At 51.5% G+C, this 17451-nt stretch overlaps 1 protein-coding gene across 12 annotated transcripts in view; it reads left to right on the top strand.

Moving 5' to 3' along the window:
- ATP2B2 (ATPase plasma membrane Ca2+ transporting 2) overlaps window positions 1-17451 on the top strand; it is a 384948-nt gene that overhangs the window by 288016 nt on the left and 79481 nt on the right. For all 12 annotated transcript variants that reach the window (XM_033210668.1, XM_033210661.1, XM_033210666.1 and 9 more), the window contains 3 exons: window positions 7032-7229; window positions 15729-15986; window positions 17000-17125. In XM_033210668.1, coding sequence (XP_033066559.1) covers window positions 7032-7229; window positions 15729-15986; window positions 17000-17125 — 582 coding nt within the window. The remainder of the gene's footprint in view (window positions 1-7031; window positions 7230-15728; window positions 15987-16999; window positions 17126-17451) is intronic.

Below are 17451 nucleotides of genomic sequence, written 5' to 3'. Positions count from 1 at the left end.
AAAATTTGGTGATTGATTAAATGAATGACTGGATGTGCACCATTTTGTATGACCCTAGGTACCTTTTCTACCTTCAGAGGGCCTGAGAAGGGTAGGGGAACTCAAGCCTCCTTAAGACAGGAGGATCTTGAGTCTTGAGTGGGGCCTGGCATCTGGTGCAGGACACCCTTAGTGGGCCATCCAGCTTCTGTGTAAACATGCTCCCTCCCTCCTTCCCAGAATAATCCATCCATCCTCAGCTCACCCATTAGAAAGTCCTTCCCTCTCATAATGAGGAGCGCCTCTACCCGGCTGCTGCACCATCTGGAATGTGAGGAGCGCCTCTGCCCGCCCCACCACTGCAACTGTCTGGGAAGTGAGGAGCGCCTCTGCCCTGCCGCCGCCGGGTCTGGGAAGTGAGAAGCCCCTATGCCCGGCCGCCGCCCCGTCTGGGAAGTGAGGAGCGTCTCTGCCCGGCCGCCGCCCCATCTGGGAAGTGAGGAGCGCCTCTGCCCGGCCGCCGCCCCGTCTGGGAAGTGAGGAGCGCCTCTGCCCGCCCCACCACTGCAACTGTCTGGGAAGTGAGGAGCGTCTCTGCCCGGCCGCCGCCCGGTCTGGGAAGTGAGAAGCCCCTATGCCCGGCCGCCGCCCTGTCTGGGAAGTGAGAAGCCCCTATGCCCGGCCGCCGCCCCGTCTGGGAAGTGAGAAGCCCCTATGCCCGGCCGCCGCCGTCTGGGAAGTGAGGAGCGTCTCTGCCCGGCCGCCGCCCCGTCTGGGAAGTGAGGAGAAAGACACTTTCCCCTCCTCCCTTCCCCTCCGCCCCCCACTCCCGCCGCCCTGTCTGGGAAGTGAGGATGCTCCGCCGCCGCCCTGTCTGGGAAGTGAGGATGCTCCGCCGCCGCCCCGTCTGGGAAGTGAGGAGCGCTGCTTTCCGTGCCTCGCTCCCCCGCCACCCCCAACTGTCTGGGAAGTGAGGAGCGCCTCTGCCCAGCTGCCGCCCCATCTAGGAAGTGAGGAGCATCCCTACTGGGTCGCTGTGCGACCCTCCAAGTGTGAAGTGACAGCCTTTTGTGTGATCTTTCTGCCCTCCCCAAGTTTGCATTTTCGAGTTTACTTTTTAATTTAAAGTTTACTGTTTAATTTTAAAAAGATAAAAGAAAAAGAAAGTCCTTCCCTCTCATAAAGCCAGAGGCCCCTCCTGTACCTTTTCCTCCAGGTCCCCAGCTCTGTGCTCTGGGGCCAAAGCACAGGCTCCCTTTGCCCTCAAGAGAACCACTGTCCCTCGAGCTTTGCTTAACAGAGCTGAGGTGGGGCTGGAGTTTGTCACTCGGCTCTCAAACATGAGTTCCAACTCCCATAGGTCTGGGCACATGCCCTTGGTGAGCCAGATGTCGGGATTTCTATATGGAATTGACTTTGTAATGTTTGCAATAAATTTCCATTTTTAAAAAAACACCAGGCAGACCAAATGAAACCTCTCTAATGGCCTGAGACTGCAGTTTGCGGGAGCCAAAAGTGGCTAAGAAGAGAGAGGAACGTACCCCAAGCAAAGGAATGGGAATGGCCAGGGCAGAGGTTTAGAGGCTGGGGAAGAGCCCAGGACAGTGTCCAGGACAGCTGAATACAGATGCACTTTGAGGCCAAGGCTCCTCAAATACCCACTGACAGCAAGCAGCCATGACAGCAGGAAGTTCCTATACAGCCAGCCAGTCCCTCACTTTGCGCCATGGCTGTCTTCTTTTACATACGTAGTAGGACACAGATTCTGCCCCCAGTTGAAAAATCTGGATGTGTGTTGGAATGTTTTTTTACTTTCACAGTAAAAGCACATGCCTTTACAGTTTAGAGAGCTTCACACACATTCCTCTGTGCATGGTTTCCCTAACCTAGGGGTTATTTTGTTCTCATTTTATTGATGAGAAAACTGAGTCTCCGAGGGATGAAACTGGCCCAAGCTCACTCACAAGTCAGTGTTAGAACAAAGACCAAAACCTGGCTCCTCACCTAGTGCTCTGACTTCTGCTTATAATTATACAGAAAGAAAATTCACATTTGAAAGTCCACAAGCCCACATAGCATCTGGACATTTGTATTTCTCAATTTTCAGGGCCTCGCTGCTTTTGTCCAGTGATCTTTGACACCCTGTATTAATTTTTAATATGCTAAATGGTAAGATGCTCTTTGATCTAAATTGAATCTCAAACGCCATTCATCTCTCACACCAGCCTCTGTTGTTTCTGCTCCGAAAAATATGTGTGTTAATATTCAGCAGAAAGGAAAAGAGACCACAAGATTCAGCTCTTGGGAAGGGCATGACAGGTAGGCTGGACCAGGCAAGCTGTCCCACCTGCAGGTCCTCAAAACCGCTGTCTTTGGATACCGAGTACCAAAGCCACCAGCCCTAGCCTTCATCCAGACCAATCCTTCATGTCACATGTGGGGAAACTGAGGCCCAGAGAAGGGAAATGGCTTGTCTGCAGTCACAAGGCCCTTTCGCTGTGCCTCTCCTCACCTTGACTGACCCCTTCTTATCTTGTCAAAATCCTGCCAGTTCAAAGTCTTCCTCTCCAGAAGGTCTGGCTTAATCTCCTACCTGGCCTAAAACCTGGATGGTAATAATGACAGTGCGCCTACCTGGTTTCAGGCACAGCACTAGGCTTCTTACATGAGACATCTTGCTGAAGCCTCACCCCAACCCTGTAAAATAGGCACTGCTATTGCCTACATTTTACAAAAGGAGAAACCGAGGCAGTGAGAGGTGAAGCACTTAGCCAAGGTCACTCAGAGCTGGGATTTGAACTCAGGCCATCCGAGTTCAAATCCCACCTGTGTTCTTGGGGCTTGGTTTCCTCAGCTCTGGCTTGGCTGTTCTTCCGCTGAGAAGAGGGGAGTGAGCGAGACATTGTGGCCACCTCCACCTTCTCAGAGGCCCCATGTGAGCCTCAGTGCCCAGGGTTCCCACGTTGGACTTTGATTCTGGGATGCTTGTTGTGGAAACTGCCATGGGAACAGCCCTCGCAGAATATACAAATGTTCTTATGCCCTGAGTTGTTATTTCTGAAAAACAGAGGGCCTCTCAGAAGTCTGTGGGGAGTGGGCAAGGGCGGGGCCTAGGGAAGGAGCTGCCTGGAAGATGGAGGGAGAGACAGAGAAGCTACTCTGCACTGACCCCTCACCGTTCCAGCCACATCACCCTGTCCCAACCCATAGCCTTGGGGGTCTCAAACTAGCAACTTAGGGGCTGAATCCAGCCCACAGATGTGCTGTACTTGGACATGGCATGTTTTTAGTGGGGAGATTTTACATCAAATTCCAAATGTCCAGCTTCTCTTAGAAGATTGGAAGATCTGCCACACTGGGCCCATATTCCCGCACAGGAGCTGAAAAGCAACTGTCCTCTTCAGAAGGGCCAAGGTTCTTCACTTTGCTGCAGTTTCTACCACTCCCTAATGTCTCCCACTCACCTACTTCACTCATTCACAAAACCCACCCAGCCCCCACACCTATTCAAATTTGCAGCCCCTGCTCTGTCTGCTGTCCCAGGACTCAGGACCTCAATGCCTGGCCTGTGGATTCCCAGCATGACAGAACCCCAGCATGATATGGCCTGACTTCCAAAATGGAATACTCATGTTATCAACTGTTTACACTGCGGACTCTAGAACGTCTGAACCACGGAACTCAGAAGGTTCAGAGACTCCCCTCTCTTGGAATCAATCAGGCAGGGCTCAGAAGGTTGGCCGGCCTCACTGACTTTTTTTTGGCAAAGACCTTAATTTGCACCAAATCTTACGAGGAGCTCCAAAATGTGAAAACAGACCCTAGGAAAACCATTTCAGGGCCTATAGATCTCAGAACCCCTGGGATTCTCAGGACCTACCCATCTTATTGAACACTCCCATTGTTGAAATGGGGAAATTGCAGCTCAGAGAAGGGAATTGACTGGCCAAAGCCACAGCAAACTGCCATAACAGGCCAGTATTGGCTGGTCATAGCCCCTCCCTCAGAGGCCCACTGCCCTCTTGAACTCTCCCTTCTCCCTAGTCAAAACCCAGCCCAAGGAAAGAAACTGAAACTCATTCACACCATTGCATCCAGAACTGATGATGGCTTCCCCTCCCAGAAAGTCTAAAGGAATTGGAGCTTTTAATTAAAGGAATAAAGGTCAAGTAGAGGAATTCCAGGTGTTGGCTGTGGGTAGAACTAGACAAAAGGAGGAAGACAGGGAAGCTTCCTGCAATTTCTGGAATCAGTACGTGGATCTCCCAGATGGCCAGCCCAGTAGGGAACAGTGGAGGCAGTGTTCCCACGTGCTTAGATCAAGGCCACCCTGGCTCTCAGAGCCCAGGAGCTGCCCCACAGCAGCAGCTTGGTCTTAGGGCAGTTTGTCTCCCCATCTATGAAATGAGCCTAACCTGGCTCTGGGTTCCTTCATTCTCACTACATGCAGGACATGGAATCCCAAGAGCTTGCCTGCACCAACAGGCAGGCTAGTGTGAGGTGTCCTACGGAGGGAGCCATCCCTGGGCACCTGTGGAGGTGTTTCAGCCAGCCTGGCCCTTGGAGGCTCCTGATGGAGATCTCATGGTCAGCATCTGAGGAGACTCCGCATCTAGAACCCCCGACAGACTCCCAAACCACAAGCTGCTGGACTCCTGGAACCACTGAGCTCTTATGTCCATGGGCAGCCAGGTCTGTTCCATGCATATCACATTCCCCAGAACCTGGCACCAGGCTAGGCCCACAGTGGGGGCTCCAGGAATGCAAACTGAATGAATGAATGGGTGAATGAGACAACAAACAACAGACTGTTAGAACCCTAAAACCATACATTAGGCCACGAGGTCCCATCAGCCACATGGTCCAGTCCTGCAACCCCAGGGTGCTGGCAGTGCTGTTTGCGGGAGTAGACTGAAGGCCATAGGTCTGATGAGGGGTGTGTGCCCCTCCCTGTCTACCCCGCCCCGTCTGTCCTCACTAAGACACAACAAGAGCTAGGGTTTGCTGGGTCAGTGACAGGACTGTCATTGCCTGCCTGCAGGGGCCCATTTGTGCTGCACTGTTCAGGCCAGGCTCGTAATACTCAGACCTGCATTTAGCGGGTGGGACAATTCTAAGGCTTCAGGTGCCAGGCTCTGAGGTACAGGAATCAGACTGGTCTTTGCCCCCAAGGTCCACGGCCCAAGTAGGACAGGGGTCCGGGGAAGTGGTAAGCCTGCTGCGGGGAAGGCTGTGGGAAGTAAAGGCAGAGTGCCACTGTCTGCCTGGAGTGGAGGGGAGGCTGCTCAGCAGGGGCCCTTGAGAGGGGCTCACAGTGCTGAGTGGAGGAAAGGCTGTTCCTGGTTTGCTGAACAGCAGGAGTAAAGGCCTGGGGGTGTGGCAGGACACTTGTCATGGAAAAATAAAATGGCACACCAGCGACTTGGGGTGGCATGGGGCAGCTTGAAAGGAAGGCTGAAGCAAGAAGTAGCAACGACCTCTGAGGGGCACAGCAGACAGTGGCAGAGGGAGCCCTCCCCACCAAAGCCACGCACCTCCTAGTCACACGCCTGAATTTCCTCCATGAGAGGCTCACCCTTCCAGACCCCTCTTCCAAGGTACAGATCCACCTGGGGTTCGCCAATTGTGGATCGTCCATACCCCAATACCAGGGAGTTTAGGAGGTGACATATAGACAGGAAAACAGTGGCCAGTGCCAGAGCAGGGAAGGGCACAGCACGGGCACAGTGTGGTAGGAGGAAGGCAAAGTGCTGGCCTGGCTCTGCTGGGAGGAAGCCACATGGCAAAAGTCAAGGCTGCAGACACAGGTTGTGGGTCAGACGAGAGGGTCAGAGTGCCAGGCTGGGAAACGTGGGCTTTATTCCAAAGACGGTGAGCAGCCTCCCAAGGCCTTTGAGCAGGGGCATGAGAGTGGACTTGCAAGTCTGGAAGAATTATCTGAAATGCAGATGGTGGGTGGAAGTGGACCCCTATCACTCTATCCAGGCCCCACATGATGAGGGGTGCACCTGGCTATACCTCACTCCCTTGTCCAGAAGAGAAGAAACCACCAGCGTCAGCTGCATGTCCACCAGGCACGCTCTGAGCACATTGCAAGGCATCCACAGTGAGGGCCGCCCCTAAGTGGGCACTCTTCTGTCTGGTGGGCTGCTCTGTTCCAGTGTCTGCAACAGTGCCAGGCACTTAGTAGGTGCTCAATAAATGCTCATGGACCACATGAATTACCTCATGTGATATTCACAACCATCCATGGGTTAAGTACAATCACCATCCCCATTGCAGAAGAATTTACTGAGGCTCAGAGAGCGAGGGCTGTCACACTGGGATTTTAATCCAGGCAGTGGCTTCTGATTCTTCTCTAACCACTGCAAGGCATTCAAAAGGAGGGAGAGCAGAAGGAGGGTACCAGTGTGAGGCGGCTGTAGGAGTGTGAATTCGCTTCCCGTGGCTGCCACAGCAAATGACCACAGACTGACTGTGGCTTAAAACAAGGAAAGTTTATTCTCTCATGACTCGAGGCCAGAAGTCAGAAATCAGGTGTGAGCAGGGCCACCTCCCTCTGAAGAGCAAGGAACAATCCTTCCTTGCTGCTTCCAGGGTCTGGTGGCCCCAGGCGTTTCCAGGCTTGTGGCTGCATCACTCCAGTCTCTGCCTCTGTTTTTACATGGCCATCTTCCCTCTGTGTCTGTGTCTCTTGTAAGGACACCTATCATTGCATTTAGGGCCCAGACAGATAATCCTGGGTGCTCTCATCGTGATATCCTTAACTTAAGTATAACAACAGACTATTTTCCCAAATGAGGTCACATTCACAGGTTCCAGGGATCATGATGTGGATATATATTTTGGGGGCTGCCATTCAACCCGCTGTACGGTGTCTCTGGCTTTTGGCAGGAGCCTGCTTAGGGCCCAGAACATGAAGAGATGTTGGACTCCTGGGCCAACCGCCTGCAAGTTCTTGCTCTGTTTCTCCTTCTCTGCCCCTAGATTCCCAGAACACGCCTGCATCTCTCCCGGTCCCCCAGGCCCACCTCTCTGCTCTCTGTCCACAGGTTTGCCGGGCACCGCTCCAGACCTGGAAAAAAGAAAGCAAATTTTTGGGCAAAACTTTATACCTCCAAAGAAGCCAAAAACCTTCCTGCAGCTTGTGTGGGAGGCGCTGCAGGACGTGACACTCATCATCCTGGAGATCGCCGCCATCATCTCCCTGGGGCTGTCTTTCTACCACCCACCTGGCGAGGGCAACGAAGGTAAGACGGACCTCGGACCCAGGAACCGCCCCGCACACCTGACCACCACATCCACACCGGGGGCACTCGTGGCTCACACAAGTAATCCTCTCCTTCCAAGGGAGGAAACCAAGGCCCAAGGGGCAGGGCCCAGCCCATAGCCAACACAGCCAAAGAGTGGCCGAGCCAGGCCTCAGCCCTGTTTTCCCTGTATGAAATGCACAAGAGTTGGACCAGCAACAGTAATTGTTTTAGTGAGCATTTTTGAGCACTTACAGAGTGCCAAGCCCTGGGCTGAGATGTTGCCCCGGCAACCCCCTGAGGTAGCGGCCACGGTTATGCCCGTTTTAAAGATGAGGAAACCTTGGGTTCAGTGCATACTGCTTGGGTGATGGGTGTACCAAATTCCCACAAATCACCACTAAAGAACTTACTCATATAACTAAATACCACCTGCTCCCTATGAAAATTAAAAAAATGTAAAAAAAAAAAAAAGATGAGAAAACCAAGGCACAGAAAAGGGAGTTACCCTGCTCGAGGTCACCAGCTAATAAACAGTCCTCAGATTTTGCTGTGGAGCTTGTTGAAAACATTGGTGTCAGTCCAGGTCCTAAGAGAGCCTGGTTCTCTCTCTCCAGAGTCCAGGGATGGCTGGATTTTGATAAGCACACAGGTGAGGGCGACCCTGACATCTGTGCAGGCTGATCTGTTTTATAATTTGCTTTTTCAGTCAGTAGGATATTGTAAATACTTTTTTGTGATTCATTATGATTCAACATTTCCTAATGAATGTGCTGCATAAATAGATAACCCTACTACAGCATCAGACAAGCAAATTAAAAGTTAATAGCACATAAGAAATAACATTATAGGCCTCATTTTCCCTAAATAAGAAGATGGCCTCTGAGGTCCCTTGAATATTTGTTGCCCTGCCCCCTCCCAAGCCAAAGTTGCCCAAGAAACTGGATAACCAAGTCTATTAGGCCAAGTACCTCAATTTTACACATAGTAAGTTGATTTGTTTTCTTTCATGACCTCTTTCCATAGAGGGTTTAAAGACACAAGAGAGATATATCTCACAGCATGCAGTCAAATAGAAAGCCAGACAGAAAAGGAATGGAAGCAAAGAAACCAGCTATAATTGCTGCCATGATTAAGATTTAAATCTGACTTGAGGTTCCTGGCAGCCAAGACAGAACGTGAATTAGGGTGATTTGCTGTGAATATACTAGAAAGCGGCCGGGCGCGGTGGCTCAAGCCTGTAATCCCAGCACTTTGGGAGGCCGAGATGGGCAGATCACGAGGTCAGGAGATCGAGACCATCCTGGCTAACCCGGTGAAACCCCGTCTCTACTAAAAAATACAAAAAAAAACTAGCCGGGCGAGGTGGCAGTCGCCTGTAGTCCCAGCTACTCAGAAGGCTGAGGCAGGAGAATGGCATAAACCCAGGAGGCGGAGCTTGCAGTGAGCTGAGATCTGGCCACTGCACTCCAGCCTGGGCGACAGAGCGAGACTCCATCTCAAAAAAAATAAAAAAAGAAAGAAAGAAAGTACTGAATTTTAAAAATAGTAATAATAAAACAAAAATTTTTTAATGAAAAAATTAGAAACTAAAAGGTAGATTTGCATAGCTCAAATTATCAACAAGGAGGAAAACTATTTAGGAAATTGACATTTCTCTTTACAAGAATTCTGGGAGGAACTTTCACATAGCACATTATAAGAAATGCACAATGGGCAGCCTTCTTTACAGAAGTTTTATACCAAATATGAAAGAAGATAGTACATGACGACTTGAATAAGCCTTGAACAAAGCTAAGAGTTTAACACAAATGCGTAATGATAATACTTCTTACTATTTTTGTAGCTACCACTAGTTGGGAGCTATTATGATAGAAGTCCATTTAATTATCAATCCTCATAACAACCCCCAAAACCAAGGCCCTGAGATAGCAAATTGCTTGCTAAGGGCACACAGCTAGAAAGTAGCAGAATCATGACTCAGACCAAAGCATTCTGGCTTCTTGGTCCTGTCCCTCAGCTGCGTTTCCTCAGAGAAGGACAGGACTAAATCAGCCCAGATACATGGCCTCATGCAACCCAATTCAGCACAAGATTAGAACTCAGATAGCAGGTAGTGGAGGGGGTGGAAGGGTAACATGGACTGGACTGAGCTCCTCATGTGTGCCAGGAGGAGCTTCTAACCCCCCAAACAGGTGAGTACAATCTTCCGTCTTAGAGATTCAGAAACCAAGTCCCAGAGAGGGGAAGGACTTGCCTGCTGTCACAAAGCTACCTTAGGCCATAGGGCAGGATTTTCAACCTGAGTCGGTCTGTGGCTCGTTCCACGGCTCTTCCCTGCCTCTGGCCGGGGCACTAGCTCAGACCATGCCCTCGTCCAAGGCAGCTGCACACAATCCAGCTTCACTGGGATCAAAAGTGCTTGGGCTTTGTGACCATCCTGACTCCTTCTCCCAAAGCCCATGCCCTGGCCTGAGATCTGAGCTCTGGGCCCTCCATGTTTCCAGGGCTCCTGTGCCCCAAGTCAGGCTCAGGCTCCACCAATCCCCAGCCACCAAGTGCAAAAACAAACAAACAAAAAACCCTGAGGAGACATCAGTTTCACCAGGGAAGTTGACAGGGACAGTCATGTGGCCTTCTTGGCTCCCTTCTCCCTGCACACAGCCTTCCAGAGACTGGGGTCCAGCTGTGACTGAGCACCCAGAACACATGAAACTTTATGTCCGGGTTCTCAGTGAACCCTCACACCCATTTCACAGACCAGGAACTTTCGGCCAAAGATCCCCAACAGGGCCCTCCCTGAGCAGCTAGTGTGGAAATTGTGTCATTGCTGTGGTGCTACTGAGTTTTGTTTGAAATCATGAAATGCACCCAATTTCTTTTTGACATCAGCTGCCACATCTTGGAAGGCACCAGAGTCCAGCGATCAGAGCCTAGGCACAGGGCCTGGATCTGCCTGTCTGGCCCTGGACCCAGGCTGGCCCTCCATGTGCCCAGCCTCAGTGTCTTCATCGATAAAATGGGGTGAATGATAGTACTTGCCTTGTGGAGCTCTTGTGGTGATTGAAGGAAATAATGCAAAGCACTTAGCACAGAGCCCTGAGCCAACTTCAGGAAGCAGGTGTCCCCATGTGGCCAATCGCTCCTGGTTTCTGGAAAAGTGACCACGTTCTTTTCAACACTCCACAATTCTAGTATCCTCTACAGCCACGCAGGGGTGGACAGTGTGAGTGCATTAGAGTCACAGGTTCCAAAGCCCCAGCACCTGTCACTCTTGCCTCCAGCCCCTGTCATATTGAGTCCTCAGAGGCCCACCGCCCGCCTCCGCCCCAGGTCTAAAGATCCAGAAGTTAGAGCCTGAGCCAGGCAGAGAGCCTTGCTTCTGAGAGGGCAGCCAGCCCTATGCACAGAACAGACTCAGGAAGTTCTACAGAAGGAGCAACACCGGCTCTGTCAGCAGAAGGAAGGAAGGAGGGAACGCAGGCTAGGGGGAAGAAGGAAAAGGAAAGGAAGAAGGAAGGCAGGGAGGGGCTTATGTATAACCTGGCACCCATAGGAAAGATGGACAACATTCCACCACCAGCCTTACCAAATCCCCAGTGCTCACGCTGTTTGAACTCATTCAGTTTTATTTATCACTTGCCATTATCTTAAATGCCTTGGAATGGACATCCTCAGCCCTGAGCTCTGATGCTAGCCAGGTACACAGCATCCCCACCCCCACCCCATCTGGCAGGTGAGGGAACTGGAGCTCCAAGAGGGGAGGGTGAGGACTCACCCAGAGTTGTGGCCTGGGCCCCCAAGTCAGGCCTCAGGCTTCCCGCACTGGGGACAAACTCAAGAGACAGGGATGAAAGACCCACAACTGGACTCATTCCAGGATCAGGTCTGGTGGCAGGCAAGGAATACAGCATGGTGGCAGCACTACAGGGCTGACCGCCCCCACCAGAAGACACATCTTTCCGAGAGGGAGGCCTGCTCTTAGCAGATGACAAAGCAGGGCCTTGGGACCCAGTGGGATGTGGGTTCAAATCCAAGTGCAGCAGCTCCCAGCCAGTGACTGCCCCTGCCCAGGCCTTACCTTCTCCCTCTGTAAGACAGGGCTGGTCACTGGCAATGTTGATGGGTGGAATTAGAGTCACACATGCAATGAGTGTATGAGTTTCTCGCTGTGCCTGGCCCATTGTAGGTGGTTAGTAGATACAGTCATGTGTCGCTTAACGACAGGGACATGTCATGTTCTAAGGCAATTTCATCATCGTACCAACATTGTAGAATGTGCTTACACATACCTAGATGGCACAGCCCACTACACACCTGAGCTTATGGTGCAGCCCGTTGCTCCTAGGCTACACACCTGCACAATGTGTGACCAGACTGAATCCTGTAGGTAGTTGTAACACAGTGGTGAGTATCTATGTATCTAAACACGGAGAAGGTACAGTAAAAATACAGTATTATAATATCATGAGACCACTGTGGTAAATGCAGTTGGTCACTAACAGAGACAGCCTCCCACAGTGCATGACTATGTTTACTGAGTGACCACAGGGCCCTTGTCCAGCAGTGACACTGTTGCTATCTGTACACACTGTCTAGTTTTACCTAATGCCTAACTCCTGGGGCTCTGCCCCACACGTCATCTCATCCTTTTCCCTAAAACCACTGGGCCAAGCCGGGCCAGGCTGGGCCAGATGCCCCTAGATGAGCTGGAGTGAAGAGGTATAAAAGCATCCTCTAACTTAAAGCCAGGAGCCCTTGTTTGAGTCCTGGCTATATCACTTCCTGGTGTGTAACCTTGGGAAGGTCTTATCTCATACTCATCACTCAGAAAGCAGTTGGGGCTGGGCTGTGGGTGCTGTAGCACTCTGCAGCCTGTTAGTCCTCTACCAACATCGTTTTGTACATGAAGAATTACCTGGCTCAGAGACCTCTAGGCATTTGTCCTAGGTCACACAGCGTGTTCATGGCAGGGCTAGGATTGGCACACTCAGTGCCCCCAACCCCCTGCTGGTGACAGCTCCCCTAGTGCCAGAGTGCCAGCAGAGTGACAGGCACATAGTAGGTGTTTGGAAAATGTTTATGGCTCAACTAGTTTTGAGGATCTTTGTTGGATACCAGGCCCTGGTAGCCATCTGGGAGGCAGATTCCCCATTGTACTGGTGAACATGCAGACAGGCCCAAAGAGGCCAAGTGGGTTCCCCAAGCTTACACAGACAGGGAGAGGCCACACCCTCTACAGCCCCAGGTCCAGGGAGAGCAGTTGCAGTTCCCTGGACCTTATGGCCACAGTCTCCAGATCCTGTCCCTGCCCCAGTCCAAGGGAGCCCCCAGAGGAGACCTCAGCAGGACCCACCCACTTCCCTCTTCACTCCCCTTCCTATTCTCTTCTCCGTAATTGCTCCAGGGGCAGCAGGAGTTGTTCCTAGGGTTAGACAGCTTCCAGGTGGCCAAATCCCTTCCCCAGTAATCTGCACTCCCACTTTCTAGCCATCCCTGGGCACCGCGTGACCATCAGACAGTTCTCTGGAGATAAAAGCTAATCGGCTTTTGTTGGCAGAGTGAGTGCCATCCGAGGCCCAGAGGTTCCTTGGTGTTGAGTCAGCAAGGGCAGCAGGTAGGGCTGGGAGTTGGAACAGGGTGCAAATCCCACTCAGTCACTGTGCCCTTGGCTTTCAGAGGCCAGTCCAAGGAAAAAAGCTAATGAAAAGGGGAGAGGACCAACTTTTACCACATATCTGTCATGTGCCAGGCCCTTAGCTCACAAATCCCTGGGGTTATCCCACTTCACAGCTGTCTAACCTGAAGCTCAAAGAGGCCAAGTCACTTACCTGAAGTCACACAGCAGAGGTTGGACTTGAACTAGGTTTTTCTGATTCCAGAACCCGAAAGTTTGTCATTGCTCTAAGTGTCCAAATGTTCCTGTAGCTGCTCTAATGGGGGGCCCATTGAGGGGGCACACAGCAGGGGAAATAACACAGCCTTCCCATTTCCAGAGCACATAGCAAGGGGCAGGGGGATAACAAAGGTCTTGTAAAATGCAGCATGGGGCTCTGTAATCCCACTCCTTCCCCCTCCCCTCCCTGCCCCTAAGCCCCAAGATAATGCATTTCCATATACTGGGTTCTGTTTAGCAAGGTTGACCTATGTTTCCCAGTCTTTGGAGTCTCTATTGGTGTCATTCATGGTGGTACAGGAGGCACCATTCACCATTTCCTCTCCTCCCATCATCATATGTCACTCAAACTAGCAGGAGCCCCTTCTGTAATGTGGGCCTCAGGGCTTCATAAAGCCGGGCTGTGGAACTTGAATGCAGCAATGCTCACCCACACACTGGAAAATAAGAAGCACCAGCTTTAACTGAGCATTTACTGTGTGCTCACTGCAGTGGGTGTTTTGCCTGAGGGCTCTCTCTGAAGCCTCTCAACCACCTTATGAGAGAGCGCCTGCCATTTTGCAGATGAGAAAAACCAAAACAAGGCAGGCACAGCGGTTATATAGCAAGTTCGTGGGCACCCAGCAGTTAGCGCAGCTGGAATTCAAACGTGGTTACCATTAGCGCAGTTGTGATTACCATTACTCCAAGCCTGGTCCTGCTGAACAATTTAAAATTACTGGAAAAGTCTGAAACTCCCAAGGGGGGAGAAAGGTGGCTTTGGGAACCCCACATGATGGCATTGTTTCCTGGCCCGAAGGGAACGGCTGGTTCAGTGCAAGACCTGGAATTTTCCAGTGGCACATGCAGCTGGGCCGCAGTGATTCCCCAGGCTTGGGCCCCACCCTTCCAGGAGCCAAAAGCCCATAAACATTCCTTGAGTGTCACTTGGCCTTCTTGTCATGTTGCTTCTGACCCCTGGCTTTCCAGAAGCTTCCACCGGGGTCTCTTGAAGCTTCTGTTCTCTGTTCCTTGAGACAGACTGGATTTCCAGATGCTCAGCCATGAATCTTTGGCAAACACATGGCAGAGGGGGCTGCTGGGCTCAGGGAGAGTGAACAGGCCAGGCCTGGTGTCAGATTCCAGACCTGGATAAATTCCCATTATCTGCTGTGTGACCGCAGGTAAGTCTCTGCTTCTCTCTGAACAGCCCCCTTAAGGGTTAAAGTGAATGCTGGGTGTACAGCAGGCCTTGCAGGGTATCCAGTGCCCCACCTGGCCCCTGTGGAGGGGAACTGCTCTGAGTTTTCCAGGAAGGATGGTCAGATGCTGCTGGAGATTCCTTTCCATGGAAATGGCCGCTCCCCAGGTCCCAGGGGAAATGAAGGCTAGGTGTATCCTGACTGTGGCACCTCACCTCCTGGGCCTCCACCTCTTGCTTTCAGGATCCTTGTGGGGATAAGAAAGGGGCATGGAAGGGCCGTAGGCCCAGCACTGCATGGATAGGACCTGCCTTTGGGTCTGACGCCTTCAGATCTGATGTGCTTAGGTTCTTCTTTTTCTCTTCACCCCACTGGCCAGGCAGACCTCAAGAGTTTTGGGGGCCTAGACTGGGAGGCTCACTGGTGCGAGGGTGTGGGATGCAGGGTCACTGTAGATCAGACAGGTGGCCTACAGCTCAAGCATCAGTGTCCTCACCTGTGGAGGGCGGCTCACTCCTCAGCTGACATCTGACAAGGACTGAGTCAGAGAACCTCCTATGTGCTGAGCTCTGGCCAGGAGTTTCCCCCTTCCTCTCCCTGAGCCGTGGAAGGTGATCTCAGTGATCCCTATTTTGCAGATGAGGCCACTGAAGCTGGGGAAGGGCAATGACTTACCCAAAATCATGCAGAGGCAGCAGCAGGATTAGAACCAGCTCATCTTCCCAACCTGCCTTGGCAATGTAATGAGACTCCAACAGAAGAGGACGTCGGCAAAACTGCCTTCTCAGACCCTAAAGCACGTCCAGTATTGGCTGCCTTTGTTCTGGAAAAAAAAAAATGCCTCGCTTCCTCTCTTTTCCCATCAATTAGAGAAAATTCCTTGTCTTTTCTCATCAATTAAATTATCTTTTCTCTCCTCTGTGCCTTGTCTGTGCTGTAGAGTCCGCGAACTTTATCACATTAAATTTCAACTCTCACAATAGGTTCCCGAGATAAAGAATATTCTTCTCATTTTACCCAGATGAGAAAATGAGTTTCAGAAAGGGAGTCATTTGCCCAAGATCTCACAGCTAGAACAAAGGCAGAAAACTGAAGGGGCTAAGATGGTGGGCTCTGAAGCCAGACGGCCAGAGTTCACATTCTAGCTTCCTACTTGCCCTTCATAGCTTGGGCAAGTCACTTGACCTCTCTGAGAAACCTCAGTTTCCACATCTGTGAAATGGGCAGTGTGAGTCCCCTCCCTGTGAGACGATCTGCGTGAAGTACTTTCTGTGTTTGGTACCCAGACACACTGAATCAGTGGATAATTATCATCTGATTCTTAACACTTGTTACTTGGCAGAGCTGAGCTGTAAATCCAGGCCCATGAGGACTCTCCTGCCTGGCTGACCTCACTCTGCCTACTTCTATCTGGTCTTTCAGGATGCGCGACGGCCCAGGGTGGGGCAGAGGATGAAGGAGAGGCAGAGGCAGGTTGGATCGAGGGGGCTGCCATTCTCCTCTCAGTTATCTGTGTGGTCCTGGTCACGGCCTTCAATGACTGGAGCAAAGAGAAACAGTTCCGGGGCCTGCAGAGCCGCATCGAGCAGGAACAGAAATTCACCGTGGTCCGGGCTGGCCAGGTGGTCCAGATCCCTGTGGCTGAGATCGTGGTTGGGGACATAGCCCAGGTCAAATATGGTAAGTGTCCCAGCCACAGAGCCAGGTTCTAAAGCTGGATTATAGGCAGAGGTGGGACAGGCCAGGCTGATGCAAAGAGATTGGCTCAAGGAAGGGGGTGCCTTCCTGAAGGCTGAACCCAAACCAAGATGTCTTCTGAGATCCTTTAGGAGGTAGAAGGGTACGTCCTGGAGGGGGTACAATCCCAGAATCCATTTAAATCAGAAATGACAAGTACATGGCACATGTGCCACCACTCTCCAAACTTCCACCCGTAGCAGACATTACTAATCAGTCACAGCTCAGAGCCTGCATACAGCTGCAGAAGCCTTCTCAGCACAGCATTCCAACAACCACTAATGCTCAGAATGGGTTTATTAGATGAAATCTGTTTCCCATCCCTGTTTTGGCTGTTAATGGATGCTTGTTGGGCTAGAGGAGATGTTAGAAAGCGTATAAGTGGATAACTGAATATTCTGGACTTGTGCTACTGCCATGGAGAATATGGGCAGGCTGGCACCAAAGGGAGTTTGAGCCAGATATGTCCTAGGTAAGTTGAGGCAGAAGGTAGGGTAGAGATTGTAGTGCCCCTCCTCACTCTGCCATAAAGGACTTGATTTCCCCTTGACAATGTGACTTGGTTGGGGCCTTCTCTACCCAACCAAGACAGACTGGTTCCTTCCAAAAGATTTCCCCAAACCATAACTGAGACTAAAGAAGAATGAATTATTGGGAGACCTGCACTCCAAGTTCAGGTGAGGTCAAGAGAAACACTTCATAAAGTACATGCCCGCTTGAGCAAGGGTTGCAGGTCCCCAACCTCAGCCCTCCAGGCCTTGTGCTGTGCACCTTAGCTCCAGTCTTGAGCTATACATGGGCCGTCTATGGGCACCATCTTGGTTCCTACACCCTGTGAGCTCTAGGCATTCTATCCCTGATGGCAAACCTTCTCTGGAAATTGCACCTTTAAGGGAATGTTCCAGCCTTCTAGCCACCTGAGAGCCTCCTGACTCCCCTGCCCTTCCTCTTGCCAGGTGACCTCCTCCCTGCCGACGGCCTCTTCATCCAGGGCAATGACCTCAAGATTGATGAAAGCTCCCTAACCGGAGAGTCTGACCAGGTGCGCAAGTCTGTGGACAAGGACCCCATGCTGCTGTCAGGTGAGCTTCAGCCTGATGTTGGGCCCATTCCCGTCGCCATGCACAGGGGATGCCTGTGTGTCCCCTTCATGAGGCTGAAGGGACTCAGAGACTTTGATCCTTGGCTCTGGTATCTCCAGCCAGCTCAGCCCCAAGTGAGAACTCCCTTCCTTTTCCCTCACAAACACACACTGAGCCTACTGTGCACTCAGCAACCTGAGCCCTGGGGAGACTGCAGTGAATAAAATAGACAAAGCATCCCTTCCCTTATGGCATAGGCCTTCTAGTGACTTGGTTTACTAAAAAGCTGAACACCGAAACCCACTCTCATCAGAGATGAGAAAGAA

Source organism: Trachypithecus francoisi, unplaced genomic scaffold (genome assembly GCF_009764315.1).
Source record: "Trachypithecus francoisi isolate TF-2019V2 unplaced genomic scaffold, Tfra_2.0 Lachesis_group0, whole genome shotgun sequence".
NCBI classification, from domain to species: Eukaryota; Metazoa; Chordata; class Mammalia; order Primates; family Cercopithecidae; genus Trachypithecus; species Trachypithecus francoisi.
Note: the sequence above shows the minus strand (reverse complement) of the source record. Positions and strands in the feature narration are given on the sequence as shown.